Source organism: Bubalus bubalis, chromosome 19 (genome assembly GCF_019923935.1).
Source record: "Bubalus bubalis isolate 160015118507 breed Murrah chromosome 19, NDDB_SH_1, whole genome shotgun sequence".
Lineage (NCBI taxonomy): Eukaryota > Metazoa > Chordata > Mammalia > Artiodactyla > Bovidae > Bubalus > Bubalus bubalis.
Window position 1 is genome coordinate 9954705 of NC_059175.1, and position 18774 is coordinate 9973478.

Genomic DNA, 18774 nt, shown 5'->3' on the forward strand with positions numbered 1-18774 from the left:
CATTCTTCCCCAAACTGCCCTCCCATCCAGGCTGCCACATAACACTGAGCAGAGTTCCCTGTGCTATACAGCAGGTCTTTGTTGGCTATCCTTAGGCATGTTTCTTAAACTCTTTGGGCCTCAGTGACATTAGCTGTGAAATGGGGGGAAAGGACAAGTCTGTTGGATCAGTGTAAGTGCTTAATCCGTGCCTGGTGGTGGTGGTGGGCCTAGCATCGAGTAAGTGCTCAGTAAATGATAGCCGTATGTATTAATCAGGATTCTCACTCAGATCTGTCATGACATTTATGGCGTGGCTAGGCCAACTCAAACAACGTACAGCTTACTTCAGTATTCTTGCCTGGAGAACTCCATGGACAGAGGAGACTGGTGGGCCCCTGTCCACAGGGTCACAAAGAGGTGGACATGACTGAGTAACTGAGCATACCCAGTTTTCTGAAATGCAACTTGACCTGTATGTTATAATTAAACTTAAGGTGAAACACACACACACACACCAAAACCCTCCAATACTGCAGCAATTACAAGAACAATCACTTAAGAATTTAAAAGAATCAGAGAACAATCCTTTAAGAGCAGTAAAAGGTGGATGGGTAAGAAGGAGACTAGGGTCAGGCTGACCTCACGGTTTATTTTCAGGGCCTTAGAAATCCAGTCAAGTATTATCTAACATCCAAAATTTTAGAAAAAGTCACTTTCTTATTTTGCATATATTTTTGGTAAACTGACATGTTGTATTAAAGCTAAAGTAAAATTACTGAAGTTGAATCTTGAGAAAATAGATGTTCCTAGTATAACATGTTGACCAAGTGAGGAAAGATTTACAAAATACTGCAACGGAGCAAAATATTGCAACCGAACCTAAACTTAATTCCAGTGAAATATTTCAGAAAATGATTTCAAATTACCTGTAAAGACAAAGCCAGCAGCTGAGAGCTCCCTTGGGGATGTCCCTTGGGCATAAAATGGCCAGTTCTTGAAGGATTCGAGTCTGGCCTTCTCTTCTTGGTATCTTGCTTTGTCGTCCCTCCTCAATGTGTTCTCTGGCTTCTGAACTCTTATATCATACTTGGCAATGTTACCAACATCTTTACCCAGAAGGAACTCACAGTCTGGATGGAACTTCTTGTGGTGTCCCATGGGGGTATTATGGAGGCTAGTACCGAAGAGGATTAAGCTACAGCAGAAGCACTGAATGCCAGATTTTGTGCCAGTGAAATAAAACCCGGCCTCTGCCATCTCCTGGGGCGTCCACGAGCTGAAGGTGTCATAGGTCACAAAAGTCTTTAACCTTTTTGCTTCACTACGCATTTGTGAATTAAAGCCTTTTTGCATTTTTTCCCTGTCTCTGTGCTCTTTTTCTTCTATTTCCTTTACAAATTGAAGTGCATTTACACCTAGAAAAGCAGACATCTCTGGGAGCAAAGCATAATCAAACTGTGAAATCCTCTCCTCAGGGGCTTTCTCCTGGGTGGCCATTTTCTGAAAAGGGAAAAAAAGAGGTTCATGAACATTGTCACTTGGTTTACTAGTCCTGAGATTTATTTAAGCCCTTTATTTTTTTGTTTTGCTGGTTATACCATATTTCTTTTTAATTGGAGGATAATTGCTTTACAATGTTGTGTTAGTTTCTGATGTACAACAACAGTCTGTAGTCCACCAGTCTCTTCTGTCCATGGGATTCTCCAGGCAAGAATACTGGAGTGGGTTGCCATTTCCTTCTCCAGGGGATCTTCCTGACCCAGGGATCGAACCTGGGTCTTCTGCACTGCAGGCAGATTCTTTGCCATCTAAGCCACCAGGGAAGCCCATACAACAATGTGGATATATCCCCTCCTTCTGGAGCTGCCCTCCCACTCCCCCCACCATCCCATCCCTCTAGGTCACTCCAGAGCGCCAAGCTGAGCTCCCTGCGCTCTACAGCTTCTCAACAGTGCCTGCTTTACACGCGGCAGCACATGTATGCCAATGCTACTCTCAGTTCGTCCCACCCTCTCCTTCCCCTGCTGTGTTTCAACCCTTTACTCTTTTCTTCTGAATTACAGTGCTCTTCTGCTTATAACTTAGTCTAATTCAGGGAAAATATGCTCGTAGGTCTGTAACAGCAGACCTTTATCCTGCCTTCAACAGTAAGGTCACCTATGCAGTCCTGGTAGTATCAGAGTATCAATTGTCACTTAAGATAGAAGGATCAGTTCAGTTCAGTTCAGTCGCTCAGTCGTGTCCAACTCTTTGCAACCCCATGAATCGCAGCACGCCAGGCCTCCCTGTCCATCACCAACTCCTGGAGTTTACTCAAACTCATGTCCATTGAGTCGGTGATGCCATCCAACCATCTCATCCTCTGTCATCCCCTTCTCCTCCTGCCCCCAGTCCCTCCCAGCATCAGAGTCTTTTCCAATGAGTCAACTCTTCGCATGAGGTGGCCAAAGTACTGGAGTTTCAGCTTCAGCATCATTCCCTCCAAAGAAATCCCAGGGCTGATCTCCTTCAGAATGGACTGGTTGGATCTCCTTGCAGTCCAAGGGACTCTCAAGAGTCTTCTCCAACACCACAGTTCAAAAGCATCAATTCTTTGGTGCTCAGCTTTCTTCACAGTCCAACTCTCACATCCATACATGACCACTGGAAAAACCATAGCCTTGACTAGACGGACCATTGTTGGGGAATCCTCCCGACCCAGGGATTGAACCCGGGTCTCCCGCATTGTAGGCAGACGCTTTACTGTCTGAGCCACCAGGGAAGTAGATAAAAGGATAGATTAGGGGAAATCTGTATCATCATATAACAAGTTCAAAGACACATGTTTGCATTCTCAACATTTCAGGAATCAACAAAGTATTTCGTTTAATGCCTACAGGTGGAGTTGGATAGTTCCACGTGACCAACTTTGCTGTGTGCCCCGCCTGAATCAGGCTCAGCTGATTTGGACTGCCCGTCTACCTGCATTTCTGCAGAAGTTGCGGCTCACTGAAGATCTTATTTAAGCCCAAGCATGCCCTCATCTGGCAGTGCTCAGGGTAAAGGAAAGAACTCCCTTGTCTCTAAGACGTTAAGTCCATTTCAGCAGTGCTTCCTCGGGAAGCTCTCATCAGTCCACAAGGTTACTGGGCTTTTTGACTGAAGAGCGCCTTCATTTCAGTTGGTGTCTTCATGCGCTCTCCCTGTAGAATTCCTTTAGCGGTTAGCAGATAAGGGCCACATTCCGGCCAAAAGAAGTATTTGCTCACCTCTCCCTTTGGTTTCAAGTCCCTTCCCTTTACAGAAGAAACCAGCCAAAGCCTGGTGGACTTGGCAGCCTAGGGCTCTTCCTTAGTACACTCATTACTACTTTCTTAGCACTTTCATTTTTGCCAAAGCAGCCCAGACCATGAAAAGGGGGAGAAAGGTTTAGAACCACTGATGCCGGGCTGGCTGCTGAGGCCTGCCTTGTTTGCCTCGCTGTTTTTGACTGAATTCCCCTCTCTCTGAATTTCTGTTTTAACCTATTTAAATGCTTCCACTAGCTCTGGATCTACCACCTTTAAATTCCATTGCTGGGGGTGGCGAGGAGGAGAGGGGAAAGTGCTATGTTGTGTTCAGTCACTCAGTCGTGTCTGACTCTTTGTGACCCCATGGACGGCAGCCCACCAGGTTTCTCTGTCCATGGGATTCTCCAGACAAGAATACTGGAGGGGTTGCCATTACCTCCTCCAGGCGATCTTCCTGACCCAGGGATCAAACCCAGGTCTCCCACATTGCAGGTTAATTCTTTACTGTCTTGAGCCACCAGGAAAGCCCAAGAATACGGGAGTGGGTAGCCTCTCCCTTCACCAGGGGATCTTTCCAACCCAAGAATCGAACTGAGGTCTTCTACATTGCAAGCAGATTCTTTACCAGCTGAGCTATCAGGAAAGCCCATAAATCAACTATACTTCAATTTTTTTAAATAGCAAAAAAACCCATCTATTGGTATGCTTCCCCCCATGAATAATTATAGTACTAGAGTGAATTGAAATCAGGATGCCTTCATCAGCCAACCTGGCATCAGTGGTTCTAGGTAGTTCTCCCACTTTTTTCCTCCTAAACAAAGCCTTGAGCCAGCATGTAAATAATCAAGTCAAAAACTGTTCCCATAATCCCATTCACAGTGCCAACTTCAGCAAGTACACAGGGTCAGATAATAGAAAAAACTCATAAGCCTCTACATAGAATACTTACTTCAGACTTTAATAAAGTTAAGAGATATGATACAAAAATAAAAACAAAAGACAGGCAAACATCAGCGTGGTCTCAGACTCCGGGCCCAGCTTCTAGGAGCCTTCTTCCGCTATACAGTCCGTGCTTCATTTTAGGCAATGAACCACCTAGATACGTGCTAGGTACCTCTGTCTCAGGGAAATCACTCTCTCACCTAAGGAGGGATATTCTCTGCCTCTTCGGTCATGCAGCCCAAAGTAGGACACCTAACTTGTCTCAAGCAAGCTGGAATGCTGCCCCTGTCCTCTCAGATTCTAGCGCAGGGCTACATTCATCGCTAGTTAGTATGTTTCACTTAGGTTTGGCCAATAGGCAATGCCATAGCTCCAGGCCTCCCTGGAGATAAATAAGCACAGGGTGGCAACAAACTCCCTGGAATCCCTCCTGCAGGTCTACAAAGTTCAGTGCTCAGTTTTGTTAGTCCCAGGGCCTTTCTGGGGAGATCTCCAAGGCCCTCTCCAGGTTTCATGCTCTTTAACTGCGGTACTAACAGGACCGGTGCTGCTGCTGTGTCATGAAAAGGATTTAAGTCCACATCTGTCTGACTCCAGTGCCCTGTCCTTTTGCCTCCAAAGAGAGAAACAAGAGTAAGAGAAATGAGGGTCGTAAGTAGAAAAGTACTTTTGCCAGAGGTGGTAATTTACTTACCTCGAAGTTAATCCAGAGTCTCAGCTGAAAGGAAGGAGAAAGTAGAGAGTAAATACAACTATTCTCTTTGTCCTTTTAATGGGAAGCAGCGAGAACAATTTGAGGAACTAACACCCAGAACAAACTGCAATTTCCTGAGAAATCACCAGTAACTTCTCTAGGGTACTGAGTCATCAGGGTTAGTCAGGACTCCAAAGGCCTCACAAAACCAAGTCCCACAACAGAAGTATTTTATTCTAAATAATTAAAGACTGATTAATGTTTCCGCTGCTAGTACATACATGTCTTTATTACTTTGGTGTTAGCTTCCATCTTTCCTGTATCTTTTTAGGGTTTTCTCTTTTATCCATGGGTTATAAAATCTCAAAGTGATTGTGTGTTGGTGTGGGTCTTTGTACATTTACTGAACCCACTGGACTTGTTCCAAGCTGAATGTGTGGACCTCCCATCAGTCCCGGGAAATTATCTTCTAAAATTTCTTTGGTAATTTCCTACTGCCTACTATTCTATTTTCATTCTTTCTGGTATTCCCATCATTCAGACGGGAATTTATCACCAAAGTTTTTTGGGTTTTTTTTTGCTTATATGTTCTTTCCGTCCTATGGCTATACTTTCTGGGAGACTTCCTCTTCAGCATCTTCCAACTTTCCAATAGTAATTCTAAATTCAGCAATTATACTTTCAATTTCCCACAGCTCTTTTTCGTTGTCTATTTCTTTCACAAGATCTGATTTTCTTAGCCAACGTAATTTTTTAAAATCTCTACTGCAATACTGTCAAATGACAAAACTAAGATAACAAGTTTGTTGCTCTTTAGTCAAGGGAAAACAATCCGTGGACTGGAGGAGCACAGCGTCTCACGGCAATGGAGTGCTGCTCCAAAGGGAAGGGCAGGGGGCGGGGGGCAGAGTGAAGGTAGGTTTTATAGGGAAGAGGCATGATTGGCCAGGAGGTCAAGGATTCATTAAAGGGTAACATGTCCTGTTTTCTAGGGTCAGACAATCTAGGTAAAGCTGAGTTGGGGTGATTCTGATTGGTGTATACTAGGTTTCGTTGACAGGCGTTTCCTGAAAGTGCTGGCTGACCTGGATTTAGATTTGTGACTTGGGCCAGGTCACTGAAGGTCGTCCCCATTTTGTGGGTCTGATGTACAAACTATCTTTATCAGTACTAATCCAAATAGTGTTCATCTGTTTCCTGAATGATCTGTTTCCTCCAAGGCTAATTACTATTTACCTTTATGTTGAGATTTTTCACATTACCAGCTTTCCTCCAATGTGTACAGACCCAGGGTTTTCAATTCATGTTTGAAAATTAGGTGATTGCAAAGCTGACTGATCAAAATTCTGGTTAAAGAGTCTGATTAAAAGCCACATGAGTGTGATCTGAACTTTATGGAGGAAGATTGGGGAGCTAATACTTGCCCAGGAGAAGCCCTCAACTTCAGAGAAACACCTCAGAAAATGATTTCAAGTCAGTTGTAAAAGTCAGAGATAGTAGCTGAAAACTCATCTGAGGAACATAAAAAGACCAGTTCTTGAAGGATTCTTTGTTTGGGGATACACAGGACCCACAACTAGCTCCTCTAAGTCAGTTTATTCCTTTTTTTTTTTTTTAAGAAGAATCCACTATAAATATTTTGCCTTAGTGATAAGACCTGCATAGTAAACAGTCTGATGGTGAGGCAGACGGAGCTGGCAGTCTCTCAGAGATTTTTCAGTTAGTCCCTTGGTTTTCCTGCCCGCCTTCTTAGCTGGCATTCTGGGCCACCTGCTGCTCCAGGGTTCTGTACAAGGTACATAGTCTCCCAGGTGTTACATGTGTATTCAGGCTGCGGGCTCTGTCAGTCTGCTTCATTGGTTACTGTTATTGTATTTGAGTTTCCATCTTCCAAAAATGTGTTAAAATATTCTGTATGCTGATGGTCCACTCCTGCTTTCTTAATTTTTCTGGGTTTATAATTTCAAAAATCATTTCAATAATATTATGCATAATAACTAAAATTTGTTTAGCGCCTACTACTTGCCAGGCACAGTTCTAAGTACCTTAGATATGTCCATTTAATCCCTTTAACAGTCCAAATGAAGTAGCTATTTTTATTATCTCCATTTTACAGATGAGGAAACCCAGGCATATAGGGGTTCTGATTAATCAGTCTGGCAATGGAGTTTACACTTTTAGCCACTGTTCCATAAAGCCTACTACATATTAAGAAAAGGCAAAAACAGGTGTCCCTCTCCATTTTGGTAGTTCGCCAGTTGCTGAGTTAGAGGTAAACTGTTACCAGCCTCATTGGCACATAAACTCTTCTGGCCAAGCCCTGTTTCCACAAGGCCATCTACTCAGCCTAGAAGCAATCATTATTAAATAGTTGACTCCTCCTAACTTTCATATTAACACATATAACATTACAATGACAGTGTTTTTTAGGACACTTTCCCTGGTACATCCAGCTGCTTCTGCTGCTAAGTCGCTTCAGTCGTGTCTGACTCTGTGCGACCCCAGAGATGGCAGCCCACCAGGCTTCCCTGTCCCTGGGATTCTCCAGGCAAGAACACTGGAGTGGGTTGCCATTTCCTTCTCCAATGCATGAAAGTGAAAAGTGAAAGTGAAGTCGCTCAGTCGTGTCCGACTCTCAGTGACCCCACGGACTGCAGCCTACCAGGCTCCTCCATCCATGGGATTTTCCAGGCAAGAGTGCTGGAGTGGGGTGCCATTGCCTTCTTTGATCCAGCTGCTTAAGGACCAACAATTCTTTCTACAGGAAGTTCAGAGGTCAGGGGGAACTCTCTACATTGCTGACCCTTCTGCTGATAAAATTTTGCCCCATCAACCTACTCCTCACCTATAATATTATATACACCAATGCACACTACATTTATTTTAGCACCTTGTAGATTTTGTTACCCTTATAAATTGAATTTTTTTTTTTTTTACTATTCTATTTTCTAAATGTTTATTGATGATATATAGGACTCCTGGTCTACTTTTAACATCTGACTGTAAATATTTTTGAATTTTCTAAGTAGATATTTGTATTATCTGAATATTATGATGGTTTTGTTTTTAGCATCATTTTGTTTTCTTTTTGAATCAAGTATATCCTTTAATACAATGTTGCTTAATAACAGCAATAATAGATATCTTGACTTCGGCAGTTTGAAGATATCTAGTAGATATCCTTTATCAGTTGAAAGAGTTTCTCTTTTACTCCTAGTGACAGGAAAAACATCTGCACAGTCTTAACTGGAAAAAGATATACATACCACCTCTATATAGCAGAAAGGGGAAAAAAAATCTCCAAAGAAAGAAAATGTGGGTAGCCAAAAAACAGACACAAATGTCCACAACACAATCGGAAAAGAGAATCTGATGTTTTGAGTTTTAAAATACTATTTTCAATGCCTTTTTTTAACCAAAACATGCAAACACATCTAGACAGCAGTATCATTTAGCCATTTTAGGGCATAGGTATGTATCTCACTGTGGCTTTAACTTAATGACTTAATTGCCTACTCATATATTTCCTTTGGTAAGGTGATCAGATCTCTTGCCCATTTCTTAATTACTTTTTGGTTGCATCAGGTCTTCCTTGCTGCTCGTGGGCTTTTTCTAGTTGCAGAGAGTTGGGGCTACTCTCTAGTTGTGGTATGCTGACTTCTTAATTGTGGCTTAAGAACTGGTTTCTCTCATTGCAGAGTACGGGCTCTAGGTGCACAAGCTTCAGGAGTTGTGGCACATGAGCTTAGTTGCTTGGTGGCATGTGGGATCTTCCTGGACCAGGGATTGAACCTGAGTCTCCTCCACCGGCAGACAGATTCTCATCCACTGTACCACCAGGGAAGTCCTCGTCCATTTTTAAGTTGGGTTGTTTAGTAGGATTCTGGGGTGGTGCTTGACAGTACTGCTGTCCTCATGGTAGAATGAGCTCGCCAAAGTGGCTGCCTCCAGCATCTCTGTCCCCAGGGAGTGACTGGAGATGTGAGCGTGCACAGCCACACCTGCGAGGGAAAGCCAGTAACGTCAAGGCTGGCTGTAATCTGTGGAACATCTTGTCATGTGGGGATAGGCACAAAACTGAATTTTTCTACAAGCATCTGGGCACTTGTTTTTAGCCATGGTCCCTGGGTCTTGGCTGAATCAAAGTGGTCAGTGTTGGTGGAAAACTGATAGACCACCTGGGACAGGGTCATGCCAACTTTGCAGATGCCAAGTATATATGCAATTTAAGCAGTCACCTGGATCTGAGTACGAAGGCTTAGCTTGTGGGGTTCCTCACTGTTGATTTACATGTTTGGTGAGATTTCCACAACAACCAGTCTCCTTCAGCAGATCTGATACTAAAGGGCATGGCCTCTGGATTGAAATGTTTTAAGTTTTAAAGTAATACTATTTTCAATGCCTTTTTTTAACCAAAACATGCATACACACCTAGAGAGCAGTATCATTTCGCCATTTTACAGCACAGGCATGTATCTCATTGTGCTTTAATGACTTAATTGGCTATTCATGTATTTCTTTTTTTAAGGCCTCTGGACCTTGATGACCTGCTTTCAAGCCATGCATCAGTACAGAAGCCAGGCAGGCAGCTGGGCACCCTGTCAGCACTCTCTACTTGTGTGGGGGCCTGAGCAAGAATCCCTTGTCTGTGCAAATGTGTACAGGTGGAATTCCACAGAGGTGGAATCTGTCCTTGTGGGTGCTGCTAGTCTGAGAGCTTGTGCCTCAGGGTGTCTCACTTCTGTGCAGGAGGCCATGGCAAAGAATGAGCCAAGTTGGGAAAGCTGTGCTTTTCAGATGAGAGGATAAAAGATACCATGACAAAAATATCAAATATTCCTGAAGCTTGTTGAACACCAGAAAGAGTATGCAACAATTAAGAAAGGAGGTCTAACAAAGCCTGCAGGTGCTAATGCCAGATTTTATGTCATTGCAGTGGGGACCTTGGTCATTGCAGCATATATTGAGGACCCTTAGACATCATTTCATGATTCTGTACTGTCTTTCAATTTAAAAAAACCTGGGACGTGTGCAGTCAGAAAAAACAGTAAAAACAAGATAAATTGGCCATTTACCATTTATTATTGAGCTGCAAGAATTGTTTATATATTTTTAGACACCAGTCCTCTGTTATATGTTTGTACTGCAAACATGTTCTCCCCATCTATGAACTTTTTTGCTTTCTTAATGGAGTATTCCAAAGCAGATGTTTTAAATTTTGATGAAGTCTGACTTTAATTTTCTCCTTTTAAGATAGATGCTTTTTGTGTCCTAAGAAATCATCACCTACTCTTAAGGTTGGATGATGTTCTAAAAATTAACATTTGTATGGTTTTAAAAAATTAGATGTCAACATTTAAAACTTTAAAGTCCAGATTTTCAGTTTCTATTTAAATATTAAAATATACAGTCTGAGGGAAACTACATTTTCAGAAATAAAAAATAGGTTGGAGCTGAGTAATAGTTACCTCCTTTGAAAAAAACTGTTTTCTTCTGGACCAGGTAACAGATGCCCATGTATAAAATTCAAAAGGTAGAAAAGGGTGTACCGAGAAGACTACATCTCTCTATCCCTGCTCCATCCAGAGGCTGCCTCCTGCAGATGGAACCAGTACTTTTCAGGTGCTTACCACTGTGCATTAACCTGGCTCCTTTTCAAGTATTTGCATAACCTGCCCAGTCCCCTCAGGCATTTGAATGTGCACCAGAGCCCATTTCACAGCCTCTCTTCTGCATTCCCACGCACTTGGCAAATCCTCAGCACTGTCACATGGACCTCTTCACAGGTCTGCCTCTTAGGCTGGGAGGGTCCCAGGGCCGCAAGGTCAGGGTTTGTTTCCTCTTCTTGGTATCTATATCCAGACACCTGGGGTCTCATCAGACAGACAGCAGATGTGCAAGGTTTGCTGAGTGAACTAATGGATAAATGAACAAATTGTGCATTACTTCCTGTGCCCTGGCCTGAGAGGTGACTCAAGTAACAATTTAGTCAGGTGAAATCAAGAATTTATATCCCATAAGAATTCCATCTATGTCCCCAGCCCACCGTGTAACAGGTCTCCATAGAACCGAATTGGAACACATGGAAAGAGAACAATGACTCTCCTATTCTTACAGAACTGGACCCAAAGAGGTATCAGGACACTCTGAGGCTATTTCTCAGATGCATGACAATCTCCTATATTCCTTACTATAGGCCCTAGGGACTCATGGTTCTTGCTCTTTCTCCTAAACTCTCACCACTACAGACAGGGGAATTCTACTGCCCCACTTCCCAAGGGCTGGTTGCACCACCCTTTCTTTTCACCATTCATGAAGGCTTTCATGTTATAAGTGTTGTGATTGTTAGAGATATAGACAGCTGAACACAGAGAGGACCACAAACAAGGAATTTCACAAATTGGGAAATCTTACAAAATGTTTACAGTTCCTCTTCCCTACTGCCACTCTGAGCAACAGTGAAAGTGAAAGTCACTCAGTCATGTCTGACTCTTTGTGACCCCATGGACTATACAGTCCATGGAATTCTCCAGGCCAGAATATTGGAGTGGGTTGCCATGCCTTCCTCCAGGGGATCTTCCCAACCCAGGGATCGAACCCGGGTCTCCCACATTGCAGGCGGATTCTTTACCAGCTGAGCCACAAGGGAAGCCCAAGAATATTGGAGTGGGTAGCCTATCCCTTCTCCAGGGGATCTTCCTCATGCAGGAATCAAACTGGGGTCTCCTGCATTGTAGGTGGATTCTTTACCAACTGAGCTCTCAGGGAAGCCACCTCTGAGCAGCAGAATCCCTGTTTTTCCCTCACTGTGTCAACATAGGTTAGTGTTTCAATTGTGACATGTACTCAGATTTACAGTGGGTCAACTTGTAAGCCTCAGATGCAAGACTTAACATGCTTTTAATCTAATTACTTATCTTCTTCAGCCTCCACACAGTACTGCCATCTGCACCTTGCAGTTACTCTAGGGCAAACACGGTCACGACAAAACACAAACAGTGCACATCCTGCCACATACACTTGGAACGTATGTACCCAAATAAATGAAAAAGCAATTTTACTACAGTTCATCTTCAACCCCCAGCTCCATACCCACGGCTTTATTTGATGAACATAATTGCTTTCAGGTTCTTAACTAATAACTAACATTCGTTACTTTACTTTCATTTGTCTCACCACAACTTCCCAGGATTCCATAAATTTTACTATTTTTGAATACTAAACTATATAAACATATTTTAAAATAATTCTTACTCTCATCCATTGTTCTATAGTTTCCTATGTATTCTTCCAGTGTTTCCTTTTTTTTTAAACTTTATTTTTTTGGCTGCATGGTGTAGCTTGTGAGATCTTAGTTCCCCAACCAGGGATTGAACCTGTGCCCGCTGCATTGGATGCACAGAGTCCTAACCACTGGGCAGCCAGGGAATTCCCTTATTTTTTTTTAAGCTTTATTTATCTTTTGGCTGTCGTGGCTCTTGGCTGCTGTGCACAGGCTTCTCCAGTTGCTGGGTGCAGGCTTCTCCTGTGCAGGGGCACAGGCTCCAGGCCTTGGGCTGCAGTGGCTGCGGCCCCTGGGCTCCGGAGCGCAGGCTCAGTAGCTGTGGTGCACGGGCTCGGCTGCTCCGAGGCATGGGGGATCTTCCCGGACCAGGGATTGAGCAGGTGTCCCTTATGTTCCAAGACTGATTCTTAACCATTACACCACCAGGGAGGCCCCCAAATTCCCTCATTAAAAAACACAAAAAACAGCTTTCGTGACATACACTTCACACACCATACAACTCAACCTATTCAAAGTGTTTAATTCAGTGGTTTTTAGTGCATTCACAGAGTTGAACAATCATCACCACAATCAATCTTACAACATTTTCATCAGTCCAAAAACAAACTCCATATTCATTAACGCTCGCTCTTGCCCCTAGCTGTCTGTAGTATTCCCCTGTGATCTTTATTTCTGTAAGGTCCAAAGTGATGTTTCCTCTTTCACTCTTGATTTCAGTAATTTGAGTCCTCTTCTTCTCTTGGTCAGCTTAGCGAAATATTTGTCAAGTGGTTGGACTAACTTTTGGTTTCACTGATTTCCTCTATTGCTTTCCACTGCTGCTTCTTTCAAATACAAATATATATTCTTATTTTTCTTTCTTCCTTACATAGCAGGTAGCATATTATATATCCTGAACACTAGTATATTCTGAAGGGTATACTTTTGGTAGAAGGAAAATGATCCTCAACAGATCTAAGCTATAAGAATAAATCAAGAGCCAAAAAAGTGGTAAATATGTGATAAAATCATAATAAACACTAACTGGTTAAAACAAATATAAATGTCTAGTGAAACACCAAAAGAAATATACAATGGTAATAATATATAAGGAAGGAAGGAGGCAAATGAGGTTAAATAAATCATCCGTGGGGAGGGCAAAGGTACAAGTTAACTTTAGGTCTGATGTTATGTAGGAGTATTGGAAGCAATGCTTCCTCAGATTCTCCTGGCCACTTCTTTCTTTCCAAGGTGCTGTCTGCCTCCACCTCTGCACTGCTGCTGTCTTTGCCCAGCTTCCTGAGCTGGCTGGAGTCCAAACTGAAATGCACCAAGCCTATCTGACTTTACAGAATTGGCTGCAATGCCATACCACTGACTTTAGTTCAGTTCAGGTCAGTCGCTCAGTCATGTCCAACTCTTTGCAACCCCATGGACTGCAGCACGCCAGGCTTCCTTGTCCATCACCAACTCCGGGAGCTTGCTCAAACTCATGTTCATTGAGTCAGTGATGTCATCCAACCATCTTATCCTCTGTCGTCCCCTTCTCCTCCTGCCTTCAATCTTTCCCAGCATCAGGGTCTTTTCAAAATCAATCAGTTCTTTGCATCAGGTGGCCAAAGTACTGGAGCTTCAGCTTCAGCATCAGCCCTTCCAATGAATATTCAGGACTGATTTCCTTTAGGATGGACTGGTTTGATCTCTTTGCAGTCCAAGGAACTCTCAAGAGTTTTCTCCAAAACCACAGTTCAAAAGCATCAAATCTTCAACGCTCAACTTTCTTTATGGTCCAACTCTCATATCCATACATGACTACTGGAAAAACCATAGCTTTAACTATATGGACCTTTGTCAGCAAAGTAATGTCTCTGCTTTTAAATATGCTGTCTAGGTTGGTCATAGCTTTTCTTCCAAGGAGCAGGCCTCTTAATTTCATGGCTGCAGTCACCATATGCAGTGATTCTGAAGCCCACAAATATAAAGTCTGTAGCTCTTTCCACTGTTTCCCCATCTATTGCCGTGGAGTGATGGGACCGGATGCCATGATCTTTGTTTTTTGAATGCTGAGTTTTAAGCCAGCTTTTCTCATTCTACTCTTTCACTTTCATCAAGAGGCTCTTTAGATCTTCTTCTCTTTCTGCCACAAGGGTGGTGTCATCTGCATATCTGAGGTTATTGATATTTCTCCTGGCAATCTTGATTCCAGCTTGTGCTCCCTTCAGCCCAGTGTTTCTCATGATGTACTCTACATATAAGTTAAATAAGCAGGGTGACAATATACAACCTTGACATACTCCTTTCCCAATTTGGAACCAGTCTGTTGTTCCATGTCTGGTTCTAACTGTTGCTTCCTGACCTGTATACAGATTTCTCAGGAGGCAGGTCAGGTGGTCTGGTATTCCCATCTCTTTCAGAATTTTCCAGTTTGTTGTGATCCACACAGTAAAAGGCTTTGGCGTAGTCAATGAAGCAGAAGTTTTTCTGGAATTCTCTTGCTTTTTCTATGATCAAACAGATGTTGGCAATTTGATCTCTGGTTCTTCTGCCTTTTCTAAATCCAGCTTGAACATCTGGAAGTTCTCAGTTAACATACTGTTGAAGACTAGCCTGGAGAATTTTGAGCATTACTTTGCTAGCGTGTGAGACGAGTGCAATTGTGTGGTGGTTTGAACATTCTTTGGCATTGCCTTTCTTTGGGATTGGAAGGAAAACTGACTTTTCCAGTCCTGTGGCCACTGCTGAGTTTTCCAAATATGCTGGCATATTGAGTGCAGCACTTTCACAGCATCATCTTTTAGGATTTGAAATAGTTCAACTGTAATTAACACTTTCAGTAGCTTTGTTTGCAGTGATGCTTCCTAAGGCCCACTTGACTTCACATTCCAGGATGTCTGGCTCTAGGTGAGTGATCACACCATTGTGATTATCTGGGTCATGAAGATCTTTTTTGTACAGTTCTTCTATGTATTCTTGCCACCTCTTCTTAATATCTTCTGCTTCTGCTAGGTCCATACCATTTCTGGCCTTTATTATGCCCATCTTTGTATGAAATGTTCCCTTGGTATCTCTAATTTTCTTGAAGAGTCTTTCCCATTCTATTGTTTTCCTTTATTTCTTCACATTGATCACTTAGGAAGGCTTTCTTATCTCTCCTTGCTATTCTTTGGAACTCTGCATTCTGATGGATATATCTTTCCTTTTCTCTTTTGCCTTTCACTTCTCTTTTTTTCTCAGCTATTTGTAATGCCTCCTCAGACAACCATTTTGCCTTTTTCCATTTCTTTTTCTTGGGGATGATTTTGATCACAGCCTCCTGTACATTGTCAGGAACCTTCTTCCATAATTCTTCAGGCACTCTATCAGATCTAATCCCTTGAAACTATTTGTCACTTCCACTGTACAATTGTAAGGGATTTGATTTAGGTCATACCTGAATGGTCTAGTGGTTTTCCCTACTTTCTTCAATTTAAGTCTGAATTTTGCAATAAGGAGTTCATGATCTGAGCCTCAGTCAGTTCTTGGTCTTTTTTTTTTGCTGACTCTATAGAGCTTCTCCATCTTTGGCTGCAAAGAATAGAATCAAACTGATTTCAGTATTGACCATCTGGTGACGTCTATGTGTAGAGTCTTCTCTTGTGTTGTTGGAAGAGGGTGTTTGCTATGACCAGTGCGTTCTCTTGGCAAAACTCTGTTAGCCTTTGTTCTGCTTCATTTTGTACTCCAAGGCCAAACGTGCCTGTTATTCCAGGTATCTCTTGACTTCCTACCTTTGCATTCCAGTCCCCTATGATGAAAAGGACATCTTTTTTTGGTGTTAGTTCTAGAAGGTCTTGTAGGTCTTCATAGAACCGTTCAACTTCAGCTTCTTTGGCATTAGTGGTTGAGGCATAGTCTTGGATTACTGTGATATTGAATGGTTTGCCTTGGAAACAAACAGAGATCATTCTGTTGTTTTTGAGATTACACCCAAGTACTGCATTTCAGACTCCTCTGTTGACTATAAGGGCTACTCCATTTCTTCTAAGGGATTCTGGCCCACAGTAGTAGATGTAACGGTCATCTGAATTAAATTTGCCCCTTCCAGTCCATTTTAGTTCGCTGATTCCTAAAATGTCAAATGTTCACTCTTGCCATCTCCTGTTTGACCACTTCGAATTTACCTTGATTCGTGGGCCTAACATTCCAGGTTCCTATGTAACACTGTTCTTTACAGCATCAGACTTTACTTGCATCACCAGGCACATCCACAACTGGGTGGTGTTTTTGCTTCACCTCAGCCTCTTCATTCTTTCCTGAGCTATTTCTCCACTCTTCTCCAGTAGCATATTAGGCACCTACTGACCTAGGGAGTTCATCTTTCAGTGTCCTATCTTTTTGCCTTTTCATACTGTTCATGGGGTTCTCAAGGCAAGTATACTGAAGTGGTTTGCCATTCCCTTCTCCAGTGGACCGTGTTTTTTCAGAACTGTCCACTATGACCTGTCCATCTTGAGTGGCCCTACACAGCATGGCTCATAGTTTCATTGAGTTAGACAAGGCTGTGGTCCATGTGATCAGTTTGCTTAGTTTTCTGATTGTGGTTTTCATTCTGTCTGCCCTCTGAAGGATAAGGATAAGAGGCTGGTGGAAGCTTCCTGATGAGAGGGACTGGCTGTGGGGGAATCTGAGTCTTGCTCTGATGGGCAGCGCTATGCTCAGTTCAGTTTAGTTCAGTCGCCCAGTCATGTCCAACTCTTTACGACCCCAGGGACTGTAGCACGTCAGGCTGCCCTGTCCATCACCAACTCCTGGAGGTTGCTCAAACTCATGTCCATCGAGTTGGTGATGCCATCCAACCATCTCATCCTCTGTTGTCCCCTTCTCCTCCTGCCTTCAATCATGCTCAGTAACTCTTTAATTTTCTGTTGATAGGTGGGGCTGACTGACTTCCTTGGTGGTGGTGATTTAGTCACTAAGTTGTTAACCACTAAGGTGGTTAAGTCACAAAGTCCAACTCTTTGCGACCCCATGGACTGTAGCCTGCCGGGCTCTTCTGTCCATGGGATTCTCCAGGCAACAATACTGGCTGGAGTGGGTTGCCTCTCCAAACTGACTTCCTTAGCAATTACCAAACGACAAAGAATCTGCCTGCAATGTGGCAAACCTGGGTTCAATCCCTGGGTTGGGAAAATCCCCTGGAGTAGGAAATGGCAACCCACTCTAGTATTCTTGCCTGGAGAACCCCCATGGATAGAGAAGCCTGGTGGGCTGCAGTCCATGGGGTTGCGAAGAGTCAGATACAACCGAGCGACTAAGCGCAAAGGACCAAATGACACTGCACTGTGCGGCAGGCCTTGGCCAACGGGAAACGGGAGAAATCAGGAAACTGCATTCCTCTTCCTCCCTCCCTTTGATGGACTGCACAGAAGGGCAGCTCCTCCCTGTACATCTTCTGGAGACTTCCCAGACTCTTAAGTGAACGCACTTGCTGGGAGACTCCTATGATTTTTCACAGCTCGTCATCAAGTCTGGCCACCATGATCACATATTGTTTTTCCTTGTCTCACTTTTCTTTTTTTTCCTTATCTTTACATTCCTGAGCTACACCTCTCAAATAAAGTAACAACACTTTCACCTTTGCTGGAGGTTCTACTTTCTAGAGGACCCAAGTTAAGGATTTATGTGTACTATAATTTCTAGGATAACCACTAAAAGAATGAAAATAAAGTATACAATTTCCAAACTAGTTTAGGAAAACACAGAATGGTGGAAAACAAGCAATCCAAAAGAAAAAAAAAAAAGGCAAAAAAAGAAGAGAAAAATGAAGACAGAATAACTGAAGCAAATAGCACGAAGTAGGAGGGTAGATTTAAACCAAAATATATCAATAGGCATATTAAATATAAAGGGATTGAATGCTTCAGTTAAAAGATAAAAGATTGTCAGGCATAATAAAAAAGAATATGAAGCAAAATGTATGCATTCTAAAGTATTTAAAATAAGTCTAATTTTCATTATTAATTTTAAGTCTCAAGGAGTTTTCTAATCAAACAATAGAACTCAGAAAGACATACTGCTCACAAAGGTCTCTAATGTTGAATAGTTTCCTTCATTTTTATAGTATATTGTGGTGTTCCACGAGGGAAATTAAGGCCAGAGTCAACAGTGTTATCAGATCGTCATTTTTATTACTATAATCTTAAACAAGCTAGGATTTTCTCTATAATTTTCAGACTGGAAATTCCTCCTTAAGCCTAACTAAAATATTCACCTTAACCATGTCAATCATACTAATAAAACCCAAAAGAGATAAAGAGATAAGAGATAAAACTGGCCCAAAAAGGCACTCAATATCCCTTTTATAGATATTATAGAGTACTGTGGGTGTGTGTCTAATGTATTTCCAAGTAACTTTTCAAGAGGTGCCTACTCATACCCTTTCTCTTAATTCAAGTAGAGGGAGATACGATACTCTGATTACGTTAAAGGCATCTCTTTCAAGCCACTGATACCTCTTGTGGACAGAGCAGAAGGAAGAAAGCTGGCAGTTACCTGGTTACCTACAGCTGAAATCTGTTTGCTAGTAAAGAACCATTTGGGTCTAGGCAGAGAATATGACTCTTGGGAGAAAGATCTGTACTTAT

The 18774-nt window shown here is 42.5% G+C and overlaps 1 protein-coding gene across 14 annotated transcripts in view; it reads right to left on the reverse strand.

Moving 5' to 3' along the window:
• LOC102407872 (general transcription factor IIH subunit 2) overlaps positions 1-18774 on the reverse strand; it is a 75824-nt gene that overhangs the window by 37748 nt on the left and 19302 nt on the right. For 8 of the 14 annotated variants that reach the window (XM_044932561.2, XM_006078198.4, XM_044932563.2 and 5 more), the window contains exons 4-5: positions 4888-4911; positions 909-1482 (exon numbers count right to left, since the gene is read on the reverse strand). In XM_044932561.2, the coding sequence (XP_044788496.2) occupies positions 909-1482; positions 4888-4911 (598 nt within the window). Of the gene's footprint in view, positions 1-908; positions 1483-4887; positions 4912-9946; positions 10803-12571; positions 12616-12672; positions 13132-18774 lie in introns of those variants that run through there. The other 6 variants (XM_044932567.1, XM_044932558.2, XM_044932566.1 and 3 more) reach the window with 6 other exon arrangements.